Raw genomic sequence first — 25260 nt, forward strand, 5'->3', positions numbered from 1 at the left:
GACACGCCTCCCTGGAAAAATGTTCAGAAGCATCTTGAGACAGGAGGAGTGCGATATTAGCATGGAGACACATCCCTCACATCCATGTAAGTATACTTCCTGTTTAGGTACCCAGTCAATATTTCCTGCTTTACGCTGGAAGTCTTTCCTTGGTTTTGTCTTTTGCTTAGAGGTTACCCATAGCCAGGATAAGGATCTAGATCCCCCACTGGGTCTAATCTCCATGTAAAGCCAGAGGTCTCATCCCAGATATCCGTTCACCTGCTAGTGGACCAACACGCTCGAGACTGATCAAGGACAGCATGACAACACACACTAAAAACAAACAAACAGGCCAACTATTTCTGCTTGTATTTTATTACTGTTTTACAATATAGTACATTGTACCCATTTATACAAGAATTCACATATTAACAAGTCTGTCCATTACATATCATAATAGCACATTCTCAGTACTGAAAGCATGTCACAGTATGGAGTGTGGCGGGGTGGGAGGTCACATGACAGCATGCCAACTGAGCATGGAGAGAAGGGGGGCGGAGCTTATTGTGCACACACCCTCCCACCTAGGGGGTGCTCAGCCTCACCCTCAGTGGGTAACTGGAAACAGGGTCTGAGATAATTTGTCACTACTGCTCTCCTTTAAGACCTGAAGAGTTTGGGGAACAGGAAGAGGCTGACCCACACAGTAAAATCTCATATTTATGAATGCAAAAAAAAAAAAAAAAAAAAAAAAAAAAAAAAAAAAAAACTTGGTTAAAAAAAAATAATTGCCAAGTGCTGATGATTCCTGCTCATGAGAAAGTCCTTTCAAGGTTTAAAAATACCCACCTAACTGTACTTAAAAACCACACATTTCCTCAAATGAACAGCTAAATCCAGGCTTCCAGAAAAGAGGGGAAAAAAAATGTAATACTGGGATTCTTAAACTTCTATGCCGGTCTGGTCCGAGGTACCCTGACTGAGTGGAAGCAGGGAGTGCTATGAATGAGAACGTTGTTCCTCGTGTAAAAACTAAGGGTCAGAACTGAGAGAGCGAGAGAGGGCCCTTCTCATACGCAAATGACTCTACAGCTTGTAGACATGCCAACCAGGCAGGCCCACGCCCATGTCACGCCATCAAGGCAAGCATGTGTGCGCACACGCACGCGCACACACACACACACACACACACACACACACACACTCCCATACTTCAGAATATTGGCTTGTATTCAACTGTGTTAGGAGCTCCTTAAAAATTAGCGTTTTGTTTTAATAAAGGGACTAATTTGACTGCAGAGACACGTGCCTACCACTAGGAGGCATGTGCATGCATAAACAACATACTGAATAGAGGATCGGAACATCGGAACTGAGGCTTCCATGCAAAGAGAACTTGTGCTTGCTTAAAAAAAAAAAAAAAAAAAAAAAAAAAAAAAATTAATCCACATGTAGTGTCTTGCTGAAACACTACAGAAGTAAACAAAACCAAAGCTAACTTAAACTTATATATGGATAAAGAGAAGTAAAACAGCACTCTGAGCGAGATGCATTTTATATTAAATCAGAATGAAATGCTACCTTGGCTGAAAGGAGCAAGAAAGAAAAGAGGAACTTCATGCATTTTTTGTTTTCTGAGAAGGAGGGCAGGGCTGGGGGGGGGCCATACTGCATTGTCATGGCTACCGACATCCTGTGTGTGTTTGTGTGTGTGCGTGCGCGCACATGTGTGTGTGTTTGTGTGTATGAGACCCAGCCCCACCCTCACTGGCTGGTACAACTGCAGTCCTGCGGTGTAGCCCTCATGATAATTGGGGGGGGGGGGGGTCCAACCAGGAACATCACAAGTGCTGCCAGTCGATCCCCACCAGTGATTGGTTGGCCTCCTGTGCATGCCCAATCTCTTCCGTGATGCTGTGCTGCCTCCATAGCTTCTGGATTTTCCGGTACCTCTCCTGGCAGAGGTGTAGCGGGTTCCCACGCCTGGGATGGGGGGGGAGGGGGGGGGGGTTAGAAACATATAGAAGGATATAGGCCGTGCTTAACAAAAAAACGCTTCGCACCTGAGTCCCTGGTCCGTTTCTCCGTAGTCATCCAGGTAAGGGGGAGTGTAGAAGCAGCCCTTTGTCTTTCCAGCCAAGAAAAGCACCTGGCTCTCCCTGACCCTGCAACACAGACCCGAGTCACGCTTGGCACCGCGTCGGGGGGGCCGGCCGCTACCGGAGAGGCCACTACCTGAGGAAGATGCCCACACCGGCCCCGCAGGCGAAAGTGTGGGCGGTGCAGGCCCCCACGTCTTCGCCCTCTAGGTCTGTCTGGCAGCAGTAGCTCTGCGAGCACAGCATGGCGCCACACACCAGGCACAGGGTTGGGGCGCGAGACTTGTCACCCCCAGACTTGGGACACCTGGCAGAGGGGGAGGATTCAACACCGGTCACATCGCAGGGAGGGCTTTGCTGTTACTGGCAAGCGTGCGCCCTCGCCGGGCTTTTGACTGCTAGCCTGATGGCATGGTGCCCGCAGTGCCAGGCCCTCTCAGAGGACACTTACGTGAAGGTGGAGGCCTGATTGATGAGGGCGCTGTAGTCATCTGGAAGGTCGATCAGCCGATTGGACTCCCGGGGGTAGCTGCAGAGTGATGGACCCATCAGAACAGTTCAGGGGGCCCTGCTGACCTATTGAGGCCATCTTCAATGCATGGGGGCGGGGGACTAACCTGACAAGAGGGCTACTTCCCTGCAGCAGTCCCTGTATGCTTGAATGAGAGCACCACCTATGGGTAGGGGAGTGGAATTAAGCACATCCACCCAACTGGGGCTACCAGAGAAAGACACAAAGATAACTGCCGACCGGAACGCTCCCCGAGTCGTACCCCTGTATCAGGGGGTCCAGCAGATCCTGGTTACTGTGGTACAGCTGCAGTAAGTTGGATGGCAGACCCAGGTATCCGCACAGGTACTCCCACTGACCAGAGCCCCGGGCTGCAGTAGGGTGGGGGGGGAGGGGGACACATCACCATCATCATCTTCATCATCAGCACCACCACCTCAAGGTGCGCTTATGCACTGCCCTGGCACAGCAACTCACCGTGCAGCTCTGAGGGGGTGGGCACCCCATTCAGGTGGTGGAAGAACAGAGCCCCGGCCCTCAGGAAGGGCAGCACCCCTGCCTTCACGCAGCGCCAGAGGTGCCAGGCCGAGCCCACGTCACGTAGGGCACTGTAAGAAACAGGGTCAGCCATGGGGTGTGAGGGGGCAACATTCTCAAACAACCCAGACCACTGAAAAGCTGCAGGCTAGATGCCCTCCCCAGGAAACCGGCGCGCTTACCCGCCCAAGTGTCTCCGAAGGCAGCTATAGAGGGCACTGATGCTCTGTTCTTCCTCACTATGGCCACCTCCACTCTCCTGGTCCATCGTCACCTCTGCTGCAGACATGCACACACACAGACGCACGCTAAGTTCTCTCCCCAACACCCGCGGTGCCTCCTAGCGCCTTCGAGGCCCTGCCATTCTCACCTGGCGTGGAGGTCAGCAGGACTTGAACCACGTGAGCCACGGTGACCAGCTGAAAGAGGTTCTGCTGAGCCGCGTCCACGCTGAGGCCAGAAGAGTCCTGGATGTGCAGCGACGGGTAGGACATCACCATGCTCACCTGTCATCATTGAAACAGCATCATGGTCAGCAGCCATCTGTACATTTAAATGTGGCTCTAATGGATTCATACCTCCAGGGATGAGGGTTTGAACCCTGTCCCCCACCCTGTCCCCCACGTGCCTGTAGGGCTCAGATCGGAGGGCCACTCACCAGCAAGTGGAATATGTCCACATCCAGTAGGCTGGGGGAGCTCTCCACCTCGGGGTCCGGAAGCAGCGCTGCGGACACATGCCCCAAATCAGCACGCCTGAGTACCCGTTTAACACGTCACACCCCTCGTCACACCCCTCATCACACCCCCCAGCGGGTCAGTCTGGGAAGCCGGAGCACCTACCTGCTAACAGTCGGATGAAGTGTCCCTGCACCGAGGGAAGAGACGCTGTGGTCCAGCACGCCGCGGAGAACCGGGTCAGGGAGCGTAAGCAGTCATCCTGCAGACCCGACACACAGCGGGCCAATTACCACAAGTTTTAGTCCTGTATTCATAGATCAAACCTCACCTTCATGCCCAAACAGCAGGGGGTGCTAGAAGCACGCTTACCTGTCTACATGGCAAGCTACCAAAGAGGGGTTTCTCCTCGTCTACCAAGAGTCGCTCTGGGGAGCAGAGATAAACAGGTCAGTTAACACTGAAACCCATCTGATGTAGTATAAATACAAGGGGGGGGGGGGGTTGTAGCAGGGCCCACCTATAGATTGGATGGTGTAGGCACAGCTGCCCCAGCACATGATGGGGACGCGGGGGTCCTGTTCATTGGGGTGAACTTTAAGGCCAATTTTGTAGGTCGCCGTCCCAAACGTCGTCAGCATCTCCTTGACAGTACTGGAGAAGGGGTTCCTAAAGGAATGAGGACCAAGGGAGAAGTTCAGGCCGGGATCTTGAACGTGCTCTGATCCAGCAGGTCGTGGGGGTACCGGGGTGAACGTACACTGGCACATAGTCAGGCTTGAATCCCTCTGGGGGAGGGAAGTCTTCCATGTTGCTGGTCGCATCAACGGCCCCAGCATCTAAATTTACGGAGAATGGTCGTCAGTCCATCCCATGAAACAGGAAATGAATGCGTGAAGACACACATGCAGAAACAGAGAGCTGGGGAAGAGACAGGAAGCAGACACTCACCAACAGGTCTAAGCTTCCTGTGTGCTGAATGCAGGGATTTGATCTGCTGAGAAACAGTCTTCAGCCACAGCCCGAGACCCGGCTGCTCAGTGCTAAGACAGACACATATACACACTTAGCACTTGCAACTGAAGAGCTGCCAGTCCTCTAGAATATTCCATGACCTGCAAGCTACCTGCCGGAACCCTTGGGGAGGGGCAGGAGGGGTATGACGGTGTTGCTGAGGCACTCGCACAGCGGACACAAGAACTCCCCGTTTTCCACGTCGTAGCTGGTGTGCACACGTAGCCGCTGTTGCCGCCGCTGCTCCTTCGCCTGCACCGCCTCAAAGTACCTGCAGGGGGCGCCCAAGTGACATCTCCATGGTGAAAAAACTTCCTGCATGTTAATTCATTACAACTATCCACAATTGACCTCCAAATGACACAGCATCCATAAAGACATTTCCAGCCCAGTGTTTCTGCAGGTAACACACCCGCCATCCCAAAATCTTTACCACCATGGCATAAAACATCTAATCCAACACCTTGGTGACTTGCTTTGGGAAGCCCCATTCTAGCCCCCATCCCCCCCCCATTCATGCATTATGGAATTCAGTTTGTTAATGACACTAATAGGCTATATTACACTGTTCAGCTCTTATAAAGCTCTAATAAAATAAGCCTGCATAATTAAAAAAAATTAAAAAACTATGTACAACAATGGTCTGATGCCTGCATTTTTTCCCCCCCAACAGTACCAACCAAACACTGTACGCCCTTAGTTGTGTCGTGGTGGGTGCCTGACATTAATTCCTATCCAACCCATAAGATCAAGGGTTGTGACAGTGACAACATGCAGGGTCACTGCCAGCCATGTGCTTCTTATAAACACGAAGGCGGCACATCAGCCTATATACCAAGGAGTGACTGGGCAGTTAGCGCACTCTGCCTTGGCTCCATCCCCTCCACAACAGGGTGCCTGAGCACTTGGTAGCTGGCCTATGTTCCCCTTTCCGTGGCCCGCACTGACCCCCTCCCATGCTGCGCCCAGGCCTACCTTTGCCAGCAGTGGGAATGCATGATGTGTCCGCAGCTGCCAGTGTGCGTGCCGAAGGATAGGTCCGGGTGCATGAACAGCGGATCGTGACGCTCTGGAACACCAACAGGACACGCATTACCATCAGGTGGCACGATGCCTAAAGACAACCGTAAGAGATTGTCCTGCTGTATTAATGATGGTGCCTGGTGGGGCTGCTGGGGGAGAGGGCTTAAAGCCCAGTGCGCAGCCAGCGCTCTCCCACTCACCCGGGTTAGGTGGCGGCCTGTGGCGATTCCGGGACATGACGGTGGAGCGCTGCACGAAGGCGGCCAGCACCATGGCCCTGCCGTCCCCACGGATCTCCTGCTCCTCCTGGCACAAGATGCAGGTAACTACCTGCCGCTTCTCCGTCGGCCGCGTCCTCCGGGGGCCGACACACAGCAGAGCGGCATCCGGGGAGCTCGGACTAGCGGGACGAGGTGGATGCATCATTGAGTGCCCCCCCCCCCCACTGGTGATTCACAGCCCTTTGGTCCTCCTACAGGATCGTACCTGTGCTCCAATGAGGCTGAAGTGGAGGCATCCAGCTCCTCCAGGCTCTGCTGGAAGAGCTCCTTATTCTCGTCGATAAAGTGCCGCTGCATGGCTGACATCTGCGCCATGATCTTCTCCCGACGCAGTCGCGCCATCTCCGCCTTGCGCTTGCGCTCCGCTTTGTCCTTGTCCCGCACCGTCTGTAGTAATGAGGGCACATCAGTTACAAGTGCAAACCCATCGGGGACTAGCCTAGTCAGCCCCCCCAGGACTAAGGACTTTTTCCACCGCACCAGGTTCCGTAGTTTTGGTGTTTTGCACTGCCGAAAAACTGGTACCAAATGACATAACAGCGCGAGGCAGGGTACTCTGTACTGCATTCGAAAAATGGCTGTAGTATATTATACGGCTTGGTGATTTGCGATGTTGGTATTAGTATTGCATGTTATGCACATAATTCTTACGTCGCTAGTCAGCTATTTTTCTTACTTTCAATTCTGCATTTGAGAAATTTATGAGCTCCTTTTTTGTTTTATAAAAATACCCCAATATTTATTACAACAAAATCACACCGCTCGGACAGCACACTGTATGCACACGTCGCTAGGATAGCTTGCTATATGTATTAGTATATTCAACAAAATACTTTTTAATTTGTCATGTCATCCGGATCATTTTGTTGTATATATTATTATGACCAAAATCACTTTTTTTTTTTTTTTTTACTTTATCATTATTTTCTGAGTTTGCAACTGTTTTCAAGGTGGCATTTATACTGTTTCAGAGGCAGACTATTTGCATAACCAATTGACAAAGCGTTTCAAGTCTCACCCCAAAGTACCACCCCAGCTGGTTTGGCACTTTAGGTACTGGAACTCAACCAGAAGTCAATGGAAAAGTGAAAGTACAATACGAAAAAGGTACAAGATGAAAAGGTACAAGACGAAAAGTACAGTACTTGGTGCAGTGGAAAAGTGCCCTAACATAGGGGGGTCCTGTTCCAGGCAGACACTACCTAAGAAAGGCTGAGGACTTTTTTCAAACTTGCGATAGATAACACCACATACACAAACTACTAGGTTACACCAGCAGAATGAAAATACACATCTATACAGGAGGTTGCTGAAAGAAATTCCAATCAATTCAAAATTCATGGTTTTCCAAGAGTTATGCACACAAAACCATGTTAAGATTCTGGTGGCCCAGAGCATTAAAGATTGCCCTCTCCTACCTCCTGGTGGTTCTGGCCCCCGCTGTCTGTCACAGGGCTGGTACTGCTGCGCTCCCGCATCGTCTTAATGCTAGCAACAGTCTGTGGGGAGCCGAAGGAGAACTAACAATCCAAACACAGCAACTCCAAATTTATAACCATCCCACCCTATTTCATACTGCTGCCCATTAACTCAATATAGCAATAGCTGCCATTTCTGAAATCTAAGAAAACCACAAATCCTCTTTCAAAATCTACATACAGTGGTACCTCAGAACTCAAACTTAATCTGTTCAGAACTCAGGATCGAATCCTAAAAAGTTTGAGTTCTGATCGAATTTTCCCCATAAGAAATAATGGAAAACCAATTAATTGGTTCCCGGCCCCAAAAATTACACCTAAATGTTTTTTTTAGCATTCAAACAGAAAATGAACTGGATAAAACAAGAGCATATACTAAACACATCCAAGTACATTTATCAAAACAGTACTTTGCAATAATAATAAATGTATCCAAACAATGTGTAAAGTCCGCTCCTTCCGTGTGCCACGCCCCCTCGTTAACCCCATGTGGAATCCCCATGTGATCAGCTGTTTCTGGTTGTTGTCATTAGTCCTCTGTATTTCATCCGCGTTTCAGTTTGTTTCCCCAGTCCGGCCATTGTATTGTCCGTCTGCGTTTTGCCTGCCTTACCTGTAATTAAACCCCGTATTCCCCGATACCCTGACATCGGCGCCTTTGTCTCCATTCCATCCCTGTTTGGCATGACAATATTATTATAATTAAATGTACTAATGGTTTATTATTAATATAAAAATAATTAAGAAATCTTTATTTTTAAATGTATTTTATGATATAATTACTGTTACTGTCATTGTCTAAATGTATTTTTACTGTCTAGTGTAAACATGCACGATGCTATCACAGCGAATGCGAGGCTGAAACTGAAGCTTTACCCTTTGTTGCCGCGTGACTCATTTCCTTGGGCGAACAAGTTTTAGGTCGGCGTTCACGGTTTGACTTCTGAGATTGAGATCGAGTTCTAGGTCATTTTTTTCCGAAGTGGTTGGTTTGACTTTTAAGAAATTTGAGTTCTAATGAGTTAGAGAGCTGAGGTACCACTGTATATAAAACAATTCAGGACTTCAGTGCATGACCTGCAGAGAAAAAGGCTGCTCTCTACTACCTCATGGTATCTGCAGCTCATAATGCAGGGGGAGGGCAGTGAGATCCCACAACAGCATACAGCAGGGCTGGCCAGTCCAGAATAACCCGTTGTGCATGCGTGTTTTCACTGCAACTCCCTAATTACCAATTAGAGGACTGTGCAGGGTTTTGCTATGTTACTTTGTATTACTGGCTGTTCTATTAGCACAGAAACCCCAGCTCATGTGGCCTCCCGTAATAGTAATGGTGTTTAGAAAATCACCCTGCCCTCGCTCCCTATTGAGAGCAAATCGCAAAGTGCTATCCAGCTAACAAAGACTGAGCAATCAGGCTGCCACGAGGTAGTTCATCTCATCTTCTGGTTCCCACTTTTTATCTTGTGGCTCCTGCCTGACTGGTTTATTGTCTTAGACTGAAAAGGCTGGTATCACACACAAGTCAGGAGAAGAAGGTTGAGAAGGTGCGTAACTACAGCACCAGCGGGCATCATCTGCAAATAAAGTCCTTCCTCCCAAAAAGACAGCGCCTCTGCTCTGGTTCATTGCTTAAGGCTGAAACAACTGAACGCAACAACTGATTTGCTGAAGAGTCCTCACACAAGGGTTTGAACAGCAGACCTAAAGGCGATCCCAAAAACCTGCACGCACACCGGCCCTTATAAGACCCAGCCATGATCTACAGGGCGTCTCCTTGACAGACACTGGACCTGCAGGCTGTAGCTCCAGCAGACAAGCCACCTGAAGAAACTGCACAGAATGACCCAGACTGTAATGACGCACCTTAAGGATCCAGCGGATCATGTCCTTGTGTACCTCCAGGTGGGCCGCGTTTTGCAACGTCTCCAGGAGAGCCAGGATGCTTGGGGTGTTACTGGGTGCCTCTCCGGGCCCTGGACACACACATGGACACACATATGGACACATGTCATTCCAGCTAACAGGACAAAGCAAACAGGAACAAAGCCCAGAGATCTCATAGATCCATTACACACCGCGATGGCAGAAAACCTGTTTGAGAGGTCAGCATGCACACAGGATGCCAAACACCACACGCTGAGTGTGAAGATTAACTATCGATCGGGAGTCTGTGCGTTCGTCTGGAAGACATCTTTATCTGCCCGTACGACACGGACAGAAGTGTAAATGCTCTGTGGGGCTGTTTGCGCACGGCTGTGTGACTCACGGGAGATCTTGAGGGTGAAGCTGAAGGTGATGTCGTCTTCGCTGCTGCTCTCCAGCTGCTGCTGTTCCTCCAACAAGGCCATGCCTATAAGATGGAGCACCTGGCCACACAGAGAACCACCTCAGATAAGCGTGAAGAGCACCCATCCCCCCCAAGTTTCACGAACGCGCACACTCGCTCACCCTCTGCAGCATCGACTCCGACCAGTGCCCCCCGCTGGGCTCCACCGCCCACTGCAGCACGACTCCCAGCATGCCGAGCAGCACGTCACACTGCAGCAGATTCACCAGGCTGGCGAAGAGCGGGCAGAAGGGGGGCAGAAGAGGCGGGGGCAGTGCTGGGGACACGGGAGGCCTGCATCAGCCACTGAGTCTCACACCGGCACGATCTCTCCATGTGGGTGTAAAACTCCCTAACCGTGATACCCAGACAGAAGATCGGTGCCATTTTCCCAGAATCTTATCTATGGTTGCTGGGTGTCGGCATGGACTAGACAGACCAAAAACTATAAAGAGGAGTGTATGGGGGATTTCAGGCAAGCATCAAATATAACCCAAAAGGCTTTAAGCACTTCATTTGATTCAACTCCATTAAGAGTTCAAACCAAAATTAATCAATTTCAAATCAATAGACCATAGATCAGCTACCATGCATGTACTCATGAACATTCAGGCATGAGCCACGCAGCGTAATCTGGCACACAAATATCACCGGTATGTTCATACAGACCCATTCTTAAGGTCAAGTGAAGCCAGTTGGTTTTTCTCAGGATGACGGACCTGGCCCAGAAAGCTCACCCAGTGACCTACACAGCAACGGCCCTCATTGACACACGGTTCCTTAGGCAGTACGAGCAGAAGCTGTTGGGAGAGGCGTCCAGTACCTGAGTCCTCGCCACTCTGCCTCCTCAGCTTCCGCTGGGCCTCTTCAGCCTGAGAGATGAGGGATCAGAATAAGGGTGCTGTCTTGGTAGCTGGAGCCCTGCTGATCTGTAAGGGACGGGGCAGCCTACCTTCGACTGGTCAGCACGCGAGTAGTGATAGAAGTAGAGGTTGAACTGCTTGGCACATTCTGGCCTCAGCTCATAAAGCCCCCGGCCTGTAACTCCCGGCTTTCTGTGATGATATGGGGGGGGCAGGAGGTTATATATAGGCTGAAGAGAGAAAAGAGGAGTGGCTGAGTTACAAACGGAGGAAAACCATACTTGAACAAGGCCACAGAATCGATGACCCTCTCCATGCCGGTCTCCTTGTTCTCCTGTAGGAAAATCAAACTTGCATCAGTCACATACCAACCAGCAGCGTCTTGTCACTACATCACCACTAGGGGGCAAACAAAGATAGGAAATGAGGCACACTCTGCTGCTGGCCGAACTGCTGTGCTTCACACACGTGTGCTTCAACATCAACGCGCCACGCGCCGCACATTTCGGTCAAGTGCTGTGGCCCTTCAGGCTCAAACAAGCATGGGAAAATCTTGCGCTCTGCGGATGGATGATTTTTAATTTCCAATATCATCAAGCGTGGAGGAGCAGGTCGGAATTGAGACCCTTCAGGTTGATTCCTGTGCGTATGGATGCTATGTTTACACATCCGAGATGCCTGTTCAGCGTCGACCTCTACTAATTAACTACAAAGAGAGTTCCACACACGGTCCACTGCAGCCACCCCACCCCCACGCTCACGTTCTCCGGCAGAGCCTTGGCTAGCTCGCTGTGCGCCATGGGCCGGATGCACAGCTGGTGGATGATCTCACGCTTGATCTCGTCGCTGGGCTGGACCTGGCCGATCCCCGGCGTGAACCGTTCTCCTGGAACGCACACATGCACGTGGGGTGAGCCCAGGCGGGAAGGCAATACTGGGAGGGTGGGGGGCACTCGTACTCACCCACAATCATCATGATGAGATGCAGCATCTCCTCGATCAGGGTGTTGTTCTGCTGAATCACGTCCTGAGGCACAGACAGCAGTCAGAGGAACATCTGAACTGGCCTCAAAATCTCCACCCACAACCTTCATTTGCTTTATCCCTGGGGAACCCATGGGGTCATATACGACCCTTCCTTTTATTTCTGCCTTACATTCAACCCACTCAAAGTTAAGAATTTTTTTTTTTGCTTTACAGCCCTTTGTACCATATATGACCCAGTAACAGTGACATTTAGTGATTACTGACTGAATTAACCAGATTTTTTTCCACAATAAATATGGCCCCCCAACACATTTTGAGGTTGTTGCTGTACATGCTGCAAAGATTCACCTGTCAAGCTGTGAATAGGTAAGTGGCAGAAATTTTGCATCATCAGTTACAATGTTTAGATGTTACAGAACATGTACTAGGTTTTGGATGTTTTGAAACTTTTCTGCCAACTGTGATCATGTTCCATGTGCTCAACATCAGCCTAAGACAAAAACAGGGAATACAGGTGGTGCAGCAGACCTTACAACCCACCACAGGTAAACTTTCTGAGTGTAGTACACCTTTTTGCAGGTCTGTTCACTTGACCGGTTTCTTGATGGGTTGGCATGTTTGAAGCATGTGTTTTATTGCCAGCACATGGTGAATGATGAAGAGGAAAACTCAAATGTATTTTGAAAATGAGAATGTTGCAAAGATTTGTTTTTTCCTTCTTTTATGTCCTAATTTCATAGGTGAAATTAACAAGTTGGAACAGCATGAACAGTCCAGCGGGTTGTATACGGCACATATCATAATATGGACTGGGAAAGGGTTATTTTTAACAAAAGACCTGTTTTTGATTTCACTGGGTCTGTATTATCATTTTAGCCAATGGACATATTTTTCCTATAATAAGGTGGTCTGGGTTCCCCAGGGTTATTGAAGTTACTGACTGGATACATGGTCATTAACTTGATCTGTTATTTTCATGAGGCTCACACCCTGCACACTTCTACCACAGTCCCCAGAGCACCCCCTGCTGGTCCACACACTGCAATGCAGCAGGAAGGAATTGGGCACCTTGTTGGCGTTCTCTCGGCTGTGCCGTTTGCGGCCGTCGGCGGAGCTGAAGATGTGATAGAGCTCGAAACGGCTGAGCACAATCATCAGGAAGTGGTTTGGATCCATCATAGAAGAACCAGCCTGGGAATGAAGGAGCACAGGAGCAGGGGTGAGCACCCAGGAAGAAGCTGGGGTCACCTGCACATGGAGGGGGCAGGGGGGGGCCGGGGAACGCACCTGGAGCATGACCAGGTCTTTGTCAAACATCTCCACTCTGCACTTCACATTGTGGTAGTAGTAAATCTGGAAGGGTGGTACACAAGAAAACATTACATTCCCATCAAGTTCTGCGTTACTCAGTTAAAAAGGAGTTTCTCACAAACCCGTCCAGGCGTGATTTAAACAGCAAGGATGAAAATGATTATGATTGTCTCGGAGAACGCATGCAGCACTCATGCAAAGGCAGCAACTGTAAACTATTTTTTAAACGTATACAAGATAATCTTGAAAATCATTAACGTTGCAAAGCTTAAAAAAAACGTTTCAGCATGACTTTCAAACCCTGTGCGCTATCATGTCCTTCACGATGAAACAGCCTAATCTCAACCTAGCTGACCAGCAACATAAGAATTGCATGTGCGTAATATGTGATGTTGGTATTAATAATAGCATATTGTACAGCCCTATAATATACTACAGCTATTTTTCTAACTCAGTACAAAATACCCCACCTCATGTTGTGATGTCATTCGGTGCTGGCATCAGTTTTTATGTCAGTGGAAACCCAAGACCTTGAAGTACCAAAAGTATGGTACCTGACATGGTGGAAAAACACCCGCAGAAACGATGAATGCCGCCATATGAGGTCACCAGCACACTCACCTGATTGACCAGAGAGAAGCCATTCCTCCTCCACATCCCAGCATGCACCTGAGCACATAGCACCAAGCAGCGCAGGGGGTGCTCTATCAGCATGGGGGGGCTCAGCTCACTCTGGAGGAAAGGGGTTCGGGTTACGGGATTCACTAAAGTAACACATCCTTTAATGTAGCCGGCTGGCTCTTGACCCTTTCAATGTGAGGTAGGTGGGCGTTAAAGAGCTGATCTATTCTCAGAAGATTCAGGGTACGTTTTCAATGTGACCCTACCAAAACACGGAGGCCTTCCAAGACGTAAAAGCAGCACTCACCAGGGGGAGCCGTTCAGGGAATCTGTAGGCCACCTCCGTCTTACTGAGCAGAACATGCAGACCTGGGGGACAGTGACATTTTCCCAGCTGTCACATTAAGAATACAAATGTGTCTCTGCTTCAGGGCCGGTGGCTTTAATACACAAGCCTCCTCCAGGCAAAACAACTGCTGAACACACAGCTCGTACTGCCAGGAGCTGAGGGAAGCGTCTGCAGCCCACAGTGACCCCAATCTTCAAGCATGGACAGCTTATCTAATCTCAAACGTCACTTAGTTCCAGGGCTATTTTGGCCAGTAGCTGTAGCCTACAATAAGATTTACCAGCCCTGCAGCCCTGTGATTCACTTCTAGCCCAGGCATGACCTGCCTTCTGCGAGAATGTCAGGGTTATTTCCATCCCTGCACATCTACATGAGCTTAAACACTGGGAACATTGTGTCCATTTTTTTTTTGTGGGGGGGCGGGGGTCTGTCATGTTTAAGGTCCACAAAAAACTGAAAGCTGCTGCCCAGACACGTCAAATCTGACCGGTTGTGCAACCTTTGAGCCAGAGATTTCTGAGGGTCAGACCCACTAAACTCCCTTAGATAACACACTGAAAGCCCACCACCACAGTAACAACCAGTCCGGGTAAGGGGAATGGCTGAGGAACAGCAGCATGTGGAATACTGGGTTGAGAGGCCTGCTGGCCAAGAGCAGAAGAGGGAAGGCGGCCGGACAGAAGCTCACCCGCAAGCAGGCGCGACACAGGCAGGTGGATGATTACTTTCTCCTGCGACACGCAGTAGCGGAAGGTGTCCACCGAGTGGCCGCACATGCTGAGCGTGATAGGCTGCTCGCCGTCTGCAAAGCCGCCGTGGCAGTGGGTCAGAGCCACCAGGCACATCCGGTAGGCCTCGATCAGCACCTTCTCCTGGACACGGGGAAAACAGAGGGGTCAGGGGATGGGGTAGGTAGCTTTTCGGAAGATGTGTGCAAGTGAGGAAGGGAGACTCACATCAGAGGCACACCACTCCTGCATCATGGAGATGATGTGCGTGAGCTTCATCTGCAGAGTAAAGGCTGCTTCCCACTCTGGCTCCATTTCAATGTGCTGGCCCACCTGGCGCACAACAGGGTCCATGCCCTGAGGACAGAGCAGTCAAGCAGGACATTAACCCTCTCACCCTGTCAGCCCCGCCCCCTCACCCAATCCGATAGCCCTGCCCCCTCACCGTCAGCCCCGTCCCCTCACCCAATCCGTCAGCCCCGCCCCCTCACCCAATCCGTCAGCCCCGCCCCCTCACCCAATCCGTCAGCCCCGCCCCCTCACCCAATCCGTCAGCCCCGCCCCCTCACCACACCCTCCCAACCAAACCCTCAGCCTCGCCCCATCCCACCCAAAACCTCTCAGCCCGACCCCTCAGCCCCACCCCCCCCTCACACTCTCTCCCACCTTAACCCTCAGCCACATCCTCCACTTGATCCACACCTCCTCATCCAAACCCCCACCTGCATGCACTTCAGCAGCTCCAAGAAGGTCTCAAACCCCTCCAGAAACTTCTCCCTGAGTTTGTCAGTCCACTCTGTGGGGCGGCTGATCAGTACATACCTGCAGAAGAACTTCTCACTTGTGACATAGTCATCTCCTTACAATCACTCTCACACACACACGCGTATACACACACAGATTCACTCATTCGCATAAAAATTCATGACAATGTTATAAACTTTGTATCTGCAAAATCTGATTTATTAATATATTTCAGGCCCTATGCCTTTATTATTTAAAAAGGTGACCAATAATTTTTGACCAGTAATCTTATATTTAGACTGAATCTCCCTCTCTAACCTGCCTGTATCTGTAACACAGTGAACTGCATAATGTCATTATTTTACATCGCATCACACCGCATTGAATTGCATTGTATTGGATCACGTCATGTTCGATCGCACTGCATCGTAACAGAGGTGAACATATTACTAGTTGCTTCATATGTATCTTTAATGTATTAGATCGTTGGCAATGCATGGAGATGCGCATCGCATCAGCCTCTGATGGAGATGCACATCCCTCACTCTCTCTGTCTCACACACACACACACAGACACACACACACACACAGACACACACTCACTTGAGGTCCCCGAGGAGGCTCTGCACGCGCCGGAACTTGAAGGCCTGCTGCGGTGTGTAGCGCTCGAACTGGAAGCGGCCCTGCAGATCTCTGTGTCGCAGATGCTCCACGAAGGTGCGGATGATGGTGGCCATCAGGTTCTCTTCCGTCATCAGCATGCGTGCCTGGTTGTTTTTGGAGGGGGGGGGGTTAATGGGTCGTGGACCGAGCCTAATCGCCGGTCCTTGGGTTTTACCCCTGGGCATTGAGGCCGGAGCTTGTAAATCCAAACTGGCGAGCGATAACCCAGCCTCAAAGCACTGAGTAATGAGATCAGAGCTCTCAAACCGGCACCGTTTGGATCCGGGCAAACGGGTCGGAGTGATGCAACACTAAGAAACGCTTCCTGGTGTCTAGACAGCCTCTCTGGTTTGATGTTGAACACAAACCCACACGCTTTTAAAGTGTGCGTATAAATAGATAACAGGAGTGCAAGAGCGCAGTTCTAGAAGATTCTAATGATACCGCCCCGTGAGGCACCTACTCACCAAGGAAGGCACCGTGAACATTTGCACGGAGAGGTCCGTGACTGAGAACTCCCTGTCGTGGTCGTCCTTCACATAGTCGCTCTGCAAGCGCTCATAATTCTGAATGGGCAGGGGGGAGGGTGGGGGGTACAAGAAGGCAGAATTGTGTGTGGGGAGGGGGGGGGGGTTTGGTACTCACCATGGTGGGCACAGTGAAGAGCTGGACAGACAGAGATGTCACTGATACTACACGCTCATGATCGTCCTCCATAAAATCTGTCTGAAGGCGCCAGTAATTCTAAACGGGGGGGAGGGGGAAGAGATTCACTTCCAGGGCAAAAGGCGGGCAGACGTCCCAGTGACCATTCCAATGACCTCTGCCCTTTGTCCTCCCCCCCCAGCAATAAGGCCAGCAGGCCATATGATCAGACAGGTCTGTCAGGCTGCGGAGCCTGGACCGGGGAGGGGGCGGACTAGCCCACTTAAGGGCCCAGCCCCAGACTCCCTTCAGCTTCACAAGGACCGGCTTCCAAGCTCAGATTTTAGGAGGGCGGCTGGGGCACTATTCCTGAAGTCATGGCGTCATCTCACAATCAATCACTGGCTGTGTACGTGTTTAACTTTTAGCTAGGTTAAGTTGGGGGATATGAGATGACTGGAATACATTAGGAATAGGAGCCCTCGTCTTACCTACTGCACTGCTGAAAACTACAATCAAAATTTCTACACAGAGACAACCCGTAAGCAGCCGGCACTGAAAACCAGCATTAGAGATCAAATTTTACATGGTTTACAATGGAATTCACTGGTTCTGGTTACATTACTTTTGACACCAGAAACTCTTAATTTTCTAAAGAGCATGAACAGGCTTCAGAGAGCCGCTATCCTCAGAGACCAAAGGCCTTTATGTTAATGAGGGCAGGGTGTAGCATTCAGTTTGGACTGTTTTCAGCTGCTGCAGCGGTTTCACACATACATGCACACACACACGGAGGTTTCTCACTTTGGCAAACTGAATGGCGAACAGCTTCTTATATTTCGGGTCCATGAGAAGGCTGCTCATTAAGAGCTGGTGGTAGACGTTCCTCGCACCTGGAGAAGAGCCACCGGCATGAACAGGGGAGAACGCCAGAATCGGGGACCCACTGGAGACCACTGTGGCCCCACTGAAGGCAAGCCCGCATGGGCTGCACCTCCACGTTAGCATCCTGAGGACCAACCTTTCCACATCTTGGAGTCACAAAGCATAAGGGTGTCTACCAGGGAGTTCTCCCCTAACGGGCCCTTCTCCAAGCCCACCTGGCACAGGATCCTCCGCAGGGCGTCTGGCATGGGGGGCGGGGGGAGGAGAGAGCAGCTTTAATGACGCACAAGCAGAGAGATGAAGGAGAAGCATTGGGAGCGGGCGGGGAGGAGACTAACCAGAGTGTCCGATTACCTGGCCCAGCCAGGCCAGGGCTTTGAGGGCGAAGCACTGGTGAGCCACCACTGAGGAGTGCATGACCTGCACACGTAGGGGCTTGGTCTGCCGGCTTGTGTTCCTCTGTGGGGGTCAGATGAACACGTGGTCAGAGACACCAGGGCCCGCAGCCCCACAGCGATCAGAAAGCTTTAGGGAGCTCTGAAAGCCGTGGCCGGTTAGGTAACCACACGCCTCTGGCTGCAGATTAAACCAGGCTGGCAGACTCCACCCACCGTGGCCCTTTAAGTACCACTGCTCAGCACAATTAAAGCACAAACTCTTCATTGTCCACCAGAGGAATGCAGGCATGACATTAGGGCCTGTGGCTGATGTGGGAAACCTTGGTGACTTTAGGGTCTCTCAGAACCCTAAATTTGGCAGAAGCTCATTTAACCACCAATCAAAATTACATGCAGGACCACAATGGGAGTGCCCATACAATGGCTGTACAAAGCCATAAGCTCAAAATCAGGGTAAACGGGAAGCAGATTGCAGATGGGTGCTACACAATAGCTGGGAAAGTGTTTCACATGCAGTGCGCTTACAGAACAGTGCAGAATACAGTCCCCCCGCCCCCCCACATAACAGCAGACTCACCACAATGACAGTCTTGGCCTGCTCGCAAAAATGGAAGTCGCCATAGCGCACCGACTTCCGCCCCTGAGAAGCAGAAGAAACACACACATTAGGAGGCAGACAGATGGGGCGTAAACCTCACGCTGAGCCAAATTACACCGGGGGGGACGTTCACTCACGTCTCTGTCCACCGTGGTGGCGAAGCTCACCGCCTCCTTCTGGGTACAGTTGACAGCCTTTTGCAACGTGTAGATGACCTGCTCATAGGTGTGCACCTCATCGTTGAACAGCATGCAGTAATACGTGTCCCCCCGCTCCCTAGAGGGGACGGCCGGGAAGTGAGTCGAAGTCTGTCCACCCCATCATTCAAACCCCCACCACTGTCAGCCATCCAATGACAGTGTTTATAAAGAAACACCATGAGGTCTCAGCCGGCTGCCTTTTTGGGGGAGGGTACTTACGGAGGTTCCAGGCCAGCTGGAAGCTCGTTTTCCTCTTCCCAAGTGAGCATGTCCACAGCGTACCTCAGCACAATGGAGAACACGCTGTAGGTGCGAGTGATCATGTTGGCGGAGAGTTGATCCAACGGGTCCTGTGGGCCATCAGATGGGGTGACACTCGTGAGACACGCAAAAGGTCAGCACCTACCAGGCCAACATCGGCAAACTAAACACGATGTGGCGTCGTTTCCGCATTCAGGCCAGGTGAGCGTGAAGGCGGCCCAGGCCCGTGAAGGAGGCCCAGTGCCCGTGAAGGCGGCCCAGGGCCCGTGAAGGCGGCCCAGGGCCCGTGAAGGCGGCCCAGTGCACACGACACTCAGGCCTCACAGAGAGGCCTCACAGAGAACACTGCATTCTGATTTTCCAGTGCAAAGAGCTGATTTATAGGATGTGCATGTATCACAGCACTGATGTCTGACTGCTAATTTTCCAAGCAGCACATTAACAGGAGTCTCATAATGCTAATGCAAGCAGCACACGGTGTCATTTTTAAAGAGTAAAAGCGCTAATTATAAAAACAAACAGCCAGACATTTCACAGGAGCAAATTCTACATGAAATGCAACACCTGACTGGGAAAGCCATGAAAATAACTGACCCTCCCCTACTACTGACTGCCCCCAATTAAAAAAAAAAGCCATTCACACTCCATTAGTAATGCATCACTAATGTTTACAGGAAATGGTCGTTTATGTATTTTAGTTAAGACTAAAACCTGAATATATAAAACCAGCCAAGATGAGACCATAATACCAGAATGGGCAGGGGGAGGTGCAGGAATGCACCGGTCATGTGTTTTTCTGAAGTGAGGGGCATCTACTTACACCTATCTGCTCTTGCAAGCAAGATGCCAACCGAGTGAAGGACTGAAATGTCCTCCCTTTACGTGGCAGACTGACCCGGCACTGAACACCCTGCCCGCGGTTTAACGCCTCACCTCCTGTGAGGAGTCACTGATGCTGGGCTCATGTTTCTGGCAGTAAGGACCCTTTTTCCAGGCTTCCGTGTCCCCACAGTCACAGAAGCCTCCGCCCCCGGAGGTCGTCATCTGCAACGGAGGCATGCGAGTCAAAGGCAGAGCACATTCTCACACACACGCGCTCCAGCACACGTACCCAGAGCCTTTAATGAAACATCTTAGCTGTTCTCACACACAGACACACACAGCCCATACCGTGACACAAAATGCTGTCACCTGCAGCAGCGGAGGCCAGCACAGATAACACACACACACACACACACACACACTTATACTCTATCATAATAAACTTAGAATTTGGTGATCAGTGATCACTGTTGATACACCACAGCACATTGTGCACAACAACGAAATGTGTCCTCTGCATTTAACCCATATGTGAGATCGTGACATAGCAGGGGGCAGTTAATTCAGCACCCAGGAAGTAGTGCTTGGGGGTTGTACCTTGCTCAGGGTACCTCAGTGGTCGGGGATTTTAACCAGCAATATTTCAATTACAAGTGCACATCCCTAACCATTAGGCCACCACTGCCCACTTGCTAAAATGTTTAAAATACCAATGAATATAATATGAAATTAGCAGTGGGTGACAGCAAACACCTTATCTTGTAATTAATCAACGTAATTAAAATGACTTCCAGGGTACACTTGAAATTCCACCAATCAGATTGCATATTATCCCAGGTGAGAACAGGGATGATGCCATTACAGGGTGCAAATTACCTATGAGAAAGGTCTGGTTTCAGTTGGACACGGCCTTTGACACTGAAAAATTGACAGCTGGGCTAATATGTGAGTGGTGCCACAGCCAATAGGCTCTTGTGGGCGTGGTCTCACAAAAGCCACATGCCAGAAACTAAGAGTGACACTGGTGCAAGCACTGGCTTCATGGTGGAGAGAATGGGCTACCGATCCTCACGCGTGTGTGTGGGTTCATGTTCCTACCCTGTAGCGGTGTCCTTTATGCACGCTGCCCAGGAAACATTGCATACAAAGGACGCAGGTAGGGTCGGCGGCACACTCCCTGTGGGCATGGAGGAGAAGGCACACGGTGAGAAGGCATGCAAACAGGCAGACACACACACGCACACATGTACGCGGCTCACTGTAACCCTTGAACTTAGCTGGGACCGCTTGGCCAAGTGGGGAGATTTCCATAATCCACGGTAAACGCTCAGGCCATGTAAACTGCACCGTAATGCCACTCATCCTGTCTGCCTGACAGAGACCCAAAGCCTTCGCAGACTTCCTCTTCTTCAGGAAGCCCGAAAGCTGCCCTGCTGAGAGTCACGACAACAGACGGTTGAGCGGGAAAATCCCTCACCTGCAGGAGTAGGTGGGCTCGCCCACCTTGAAGACATGGCCGCACAGTTGCGAGGGTTGGTTGCTCTGCTCCAACTTGGCCAGGCCTATGGAGGGGTCCTCCCCGCACAGGTACCACTCCAGCGGTCCCTGCAGAAGGAGCTGGGCCAGAAGATCCTCATTCTGGGGGTTCAGGTTGGGCCCCAGGCAGTAGATCTTGGGTACATAGCGGGCCAGGTGCTGGTAGACTGCTTTGGGAAGGTCGGAGGCTTGGAGCCATTTCTGTGCAAATAGAAGTAGGCGCTTCATTATTGTGATGACTGTGCTGCCATCTAAACACAAAACCATAGTCCACCATAAGCCAAAAGGATGCCAGCCAAAACACAGCTCTCTTAGATCCCCGCCAACCCCCAACCCATAACAGTGAACACAGAACAAGGCGACAGAAAGAAAAAGTAACTGACACTGCAAATGGAAGAGGGTGATGTATGAGTTGATAGAGAGATGGCTGGGTTAAGATTAGATTAAGATTAGACAATCTTACACTGCAGGAGGCTAAAATGAAACACTGAAGTGTAGTTTCTCTTTAGCTCATAATCTGAATTGTATCCGTCTATAGTAACCTGTCCCAGAAATAGTACAGTTTCGTACTAATAAAGAAAAGGTCATCTGACTAATGGTGTGTCCAACCAAACTAAGCAGCAGTATGTAAACGGCCTGAGTCAGTGAACACAAGCTTTGGGGCCAAGCTCTCAGATTAAGAAGAGGTAAACATGCCAAGTGAGTTGCTCTGTGTGTGTGTGTATGTGTGTGTGTCTCTGCCAGCAGCTTCACACATCGAGTCTGTTCTCCTAACCCTTCACTTTCCTCACAAGACAAACAGCACCCCCCATTTCAAACCAAAAAAACAAACAAACAAAAAAAAAACTAAGATAATACATTGGGCTCCTGCACCCTGTGTTACTGACGACGAGTTTTCTTTTTCAAGAAACCCTGCTAATACTACACAAAGTATTCAGTATGAAATTAAAAGGGGCTGTGAAAATGAAGACCAAGTAAATAAGTCAACAATCTGTGGATAAGACAGCCACATTTATTACTCCGGAGCTTTTTGTTGCTAGAAAGTCCCAGACATGGCACCAGGAAAAATATGGAGTTCCCAGCCGGTAATCATGCGGATTCACTATCCATATAATCTACTTCATCAAAAGGTGAACATTCGAAAGCATCTGAAGAGCTCTCAATAAGATGGCCTTGTTTTACTTATCTCGTCTGAAAACATACCAACCTACTCAGAAATTCCCTGCCATGTTCAGACAAGCACCATCTCCCTGACAAAAACTCAAATACCCTGTGCAAAAACATAGCATGAGACGACATTTCTGGAGTTGCATGCTTCTGCTTGTGTGTTGTTTTGATCAGGCCCCCACTTGGGACATGCTACCACACACCCCACCAAGACCCTGCAGGTGTAACTATATGATAAACAGGAGGGCATCAAACAGCTGTTGTTCTCAGCTATTGCACAACCAGTAAACAGATTTCTACACAATATACTGCACCTGTTTTAGAACAGAGAAAACCCTGAACCATCAGGAAAAAAACAAGTTACTTACTTTTCCTCTATCCTCTTTCACTAACTACCTGATACCCAACATTTTCCACCCTGTGAGATTTCACACACAGATCCAAAGGAGGAATCTGTTCTCCCTTATAATTAAACCACGCACAAGGCAGCTTCTCAGCTGTGCTTAAAACAACATCCAGACAAGACATTAAATATATGCAAACTGCATTTTTGCTGACCTACAAAATCAACACACACGATGCAGAAATGGCCATTGTATAGCACAATAATCACTCCTGCTCATTTAAAAGCACAAAGAGGAAGAGATGCAGTATTCCAAGCTTATAAGAATCAGTTAAGCCACAGACAGAACACAGAAATTCCTGTTAACTGAATAGATGACACAAAATCGCTCATCAATGGCACAAATAAGAGCTTTTCAGTTAAACGTCAAAGATCTGCTAACCTGGATTTAATTTAGCACTTTTATGGCAGTTTCCTAAATAAATATTCATACTGGCAAGCTGACACCCAGAAAGGTGTTTTCTCTGTACAACAAAATTACTGTAGATTTTGTAATCTATGTCTTCTTAAGCGTCCACAACATATTTTATAGCTACATTAAAAGTAAATATATTAATAATTCACCAATACTTGACAGTAGATAAAACATTTTGTACGTACTGAGAGTGAGCTATTACCAAGCTGCACTATAGACGTGCACCTATGTGTCCAGCTATGTGTGTGTGTGTGTACATATACTAAAAATTGTATTTGCTGACAGCAGTTAAACGCTTCCAGATCAGTGGACTCATTAATGCACCGCGAGGGTATTAATCTAGTTTCGCCTTATTCTAGTTAAAATGGGAGGATATAAATGTTAGCAAGCAAATTATTTGACAATTGGATATTTTGATCAAATGGCTAGTGTGTGGCATAAACACGATTTCAGTTAACCTGTAATGAGAAAGCACACTTAATAGAGGAATACGTTTACAATTACACCCAACATTCAGTATCCACAACTCCAACTAGTTCACAGGCGCATCCTATTAGTTAGTTAGCAACGAGAATAAGCCGCAAGACTGTTTACTTGGCGATAACAACAGCTGTCTTTGCGAGCTAAACATACAGCTGTAGCCAAACAAACTGTAACAGTACGTGGAAAATATTTTACGACAATACTAATCGTTTTCGGAATGCCAAAGCTACCGAGAGCACTGTCAGTAAAGGCGGGGGGAATAAATGTCATTTTCAGGACGTGTTGTACAAAGCAGCGTTTCGCTGAGCCAGCTGAGTTAGCAGGCTAACGGCGTAGCAAACTAGCAGCTAGGGCCGCAAACGGCAAAACAAGCCGAGCTCGGAGGGGAAAATTTAGCAACTTTCATCGCTCCGCGGACAGAGAGCGACTCCCTCGCTTAGCTCCGCCACCAAGCACGACCGCTGTCGCCTACCAGGCCCGTGTCCTTAGCGGAGAAGTCCAGAAATTCACTGCAAAGGGCGGACGGTGGTTCACGGTCTGACTCGGCCGCAGCCATCTTGAGCAGCTCACTCTGGCCCTCCCTCGCGACCAGGTGCAGGAAGCGGAAATCAGACGCCGTGTGCCACGCGCCGCCGTCACACGCGACTCCTGTTTAGCTGATCTATGGCAAACGGGGAGCTGATGCGGCTTTTCACGGATGTACGGGTATGGGTATGGGAGCATTCACAGCATCTTTAATTATATCATTATGAACTTCAAATAGTGCAAGAGTTATAATTAAAATGCAAAAGGGACAATAAAAAGGATTCAAAGTTTCCACTCTAGAGTGCACATGGACAATAAGTGTTTCTAACTCATGTGATCTATTTGTCCATTTATGCCAGTGTTGATTATATAAAGACATCGATATAAGGGAAACATGTGTTGTTTCAAGGAGGAAGCAAAGAGACATCAATTAATTAAAACAAGAGAATTTGTACCGTTTCTGTGATTGAAATTATACCCTTCGCCATTCACGTATAACCAAGATAGCCACCGTGTTCCTGAAATACGAGCTACGCTTTGTAATGAAATCCACGCAGAATTGATGTTTTGTTTCTTAAAAAACGTTTTATTATAGTATTTAAATTTCTTTAACTTCCTAACACTCTATTTTGTCATTGGATCTGTTTCATTGTAGATATTTAACCTGTTTCTCCATCTCCTTATGCTTAGAAAATATGATTGTTCATGGTAAACGATAGATAACA

At 49.3% G+C, this 25260-nt stretch overlaps 1 protein-coding gene across 5 annotated transcripts; it reads right to left on the minus strand.

The window, feature by feature from the left end:
• Positions 1–339: 339 nt before the first annotated feature.
• On the minus strand, positions 340–24667 carry ubr2 (ubiquitin protein ligase E3 component n-recognin 2). 5 transcript variants are annotated; one of them, XM_072709733.1, is made up of 47 exons: positions 24483–24656; positions 21484–21743; positions 21105–21183; positions 20118–20228; positions 19143–19273; positions 18861–18999; positions 18703–18765; positions 18066–18186; positions 17864–17968; positions 17647–17735; positions 16665–16763; positions 16138–16301; positions 15513–15612; positions 15019–15147; positions 14751–14934; positions 14021–14082; positions 13714–13824; positions 13069–13134; positions 12850–12972; positions 11758–11821; positions 11556–11680; positions 11076–11128; positions 10884–10986; positions 10755–10803; positions 10054–10208; positions 9872–9971; positions 9469–9578; positions 7543–7623; positions 6330–6511; positions 6044–6243; positions 5796–5889; positions 4933–5091; positions 4758–4849; positions 4567–4645; positions 4327–4475; positions 4179–4234; positions 3972–4068; positions 3788–3855; positions 3500–3635; positions 3312–3405; positions 3070–3200; positions 2855–2963; positions 2699–2755; positions 2533–2610; positions 2218–2388; positions 2046–2147; positions 340–1965 (listed from the first exon to the last, which is right to left on the minus strand). In XM_072709733.1, exons 1-47 carry the CDS (start codon positions 24564–24566, stop codon positions 1824–1826), a joined length of 5256 nt encoding a protein of 1751 aa, XP_072565834.1. In that variant the 5' UTR covers positions 24567–24656; the 3' UTR covers positions 340–1823. The 5 variants fall into 5 exon arrangements, with proteins under 5 accessions (XP_072565834.1, XP_023676921.1, XP_023676920.1 ...); XM_023821153.2 differs by lacking the exon at positions 16665–16763 and adding an exon at positions 16843–16941 and having other exon boundaries at positions 3312–3408; XM_023821152.2 differs by having other exon boundaries at positions 3312–3408; positions 24483–24655.
• Between the last annotated feature and the right edge of the window lie 593 nt (positions 24668–25260).

Source organism: Paramormyrops kingsleyae, chromosome 3 (assembly GCF_048594095.1).
Source record: "Paramormyrops kingsleyae isolate MSU_618 chromosome 3, PKINGS_0.4, whole genome shotgun sequence".
Taxonomy (NCBI): domain Eukaryota; kingdom Metazoa; phylum Chordata; class Actinopteri; order Osteoglossiformes; family Mormyridae; genus Paramormyrops; species Paramormyrops kingsleyae.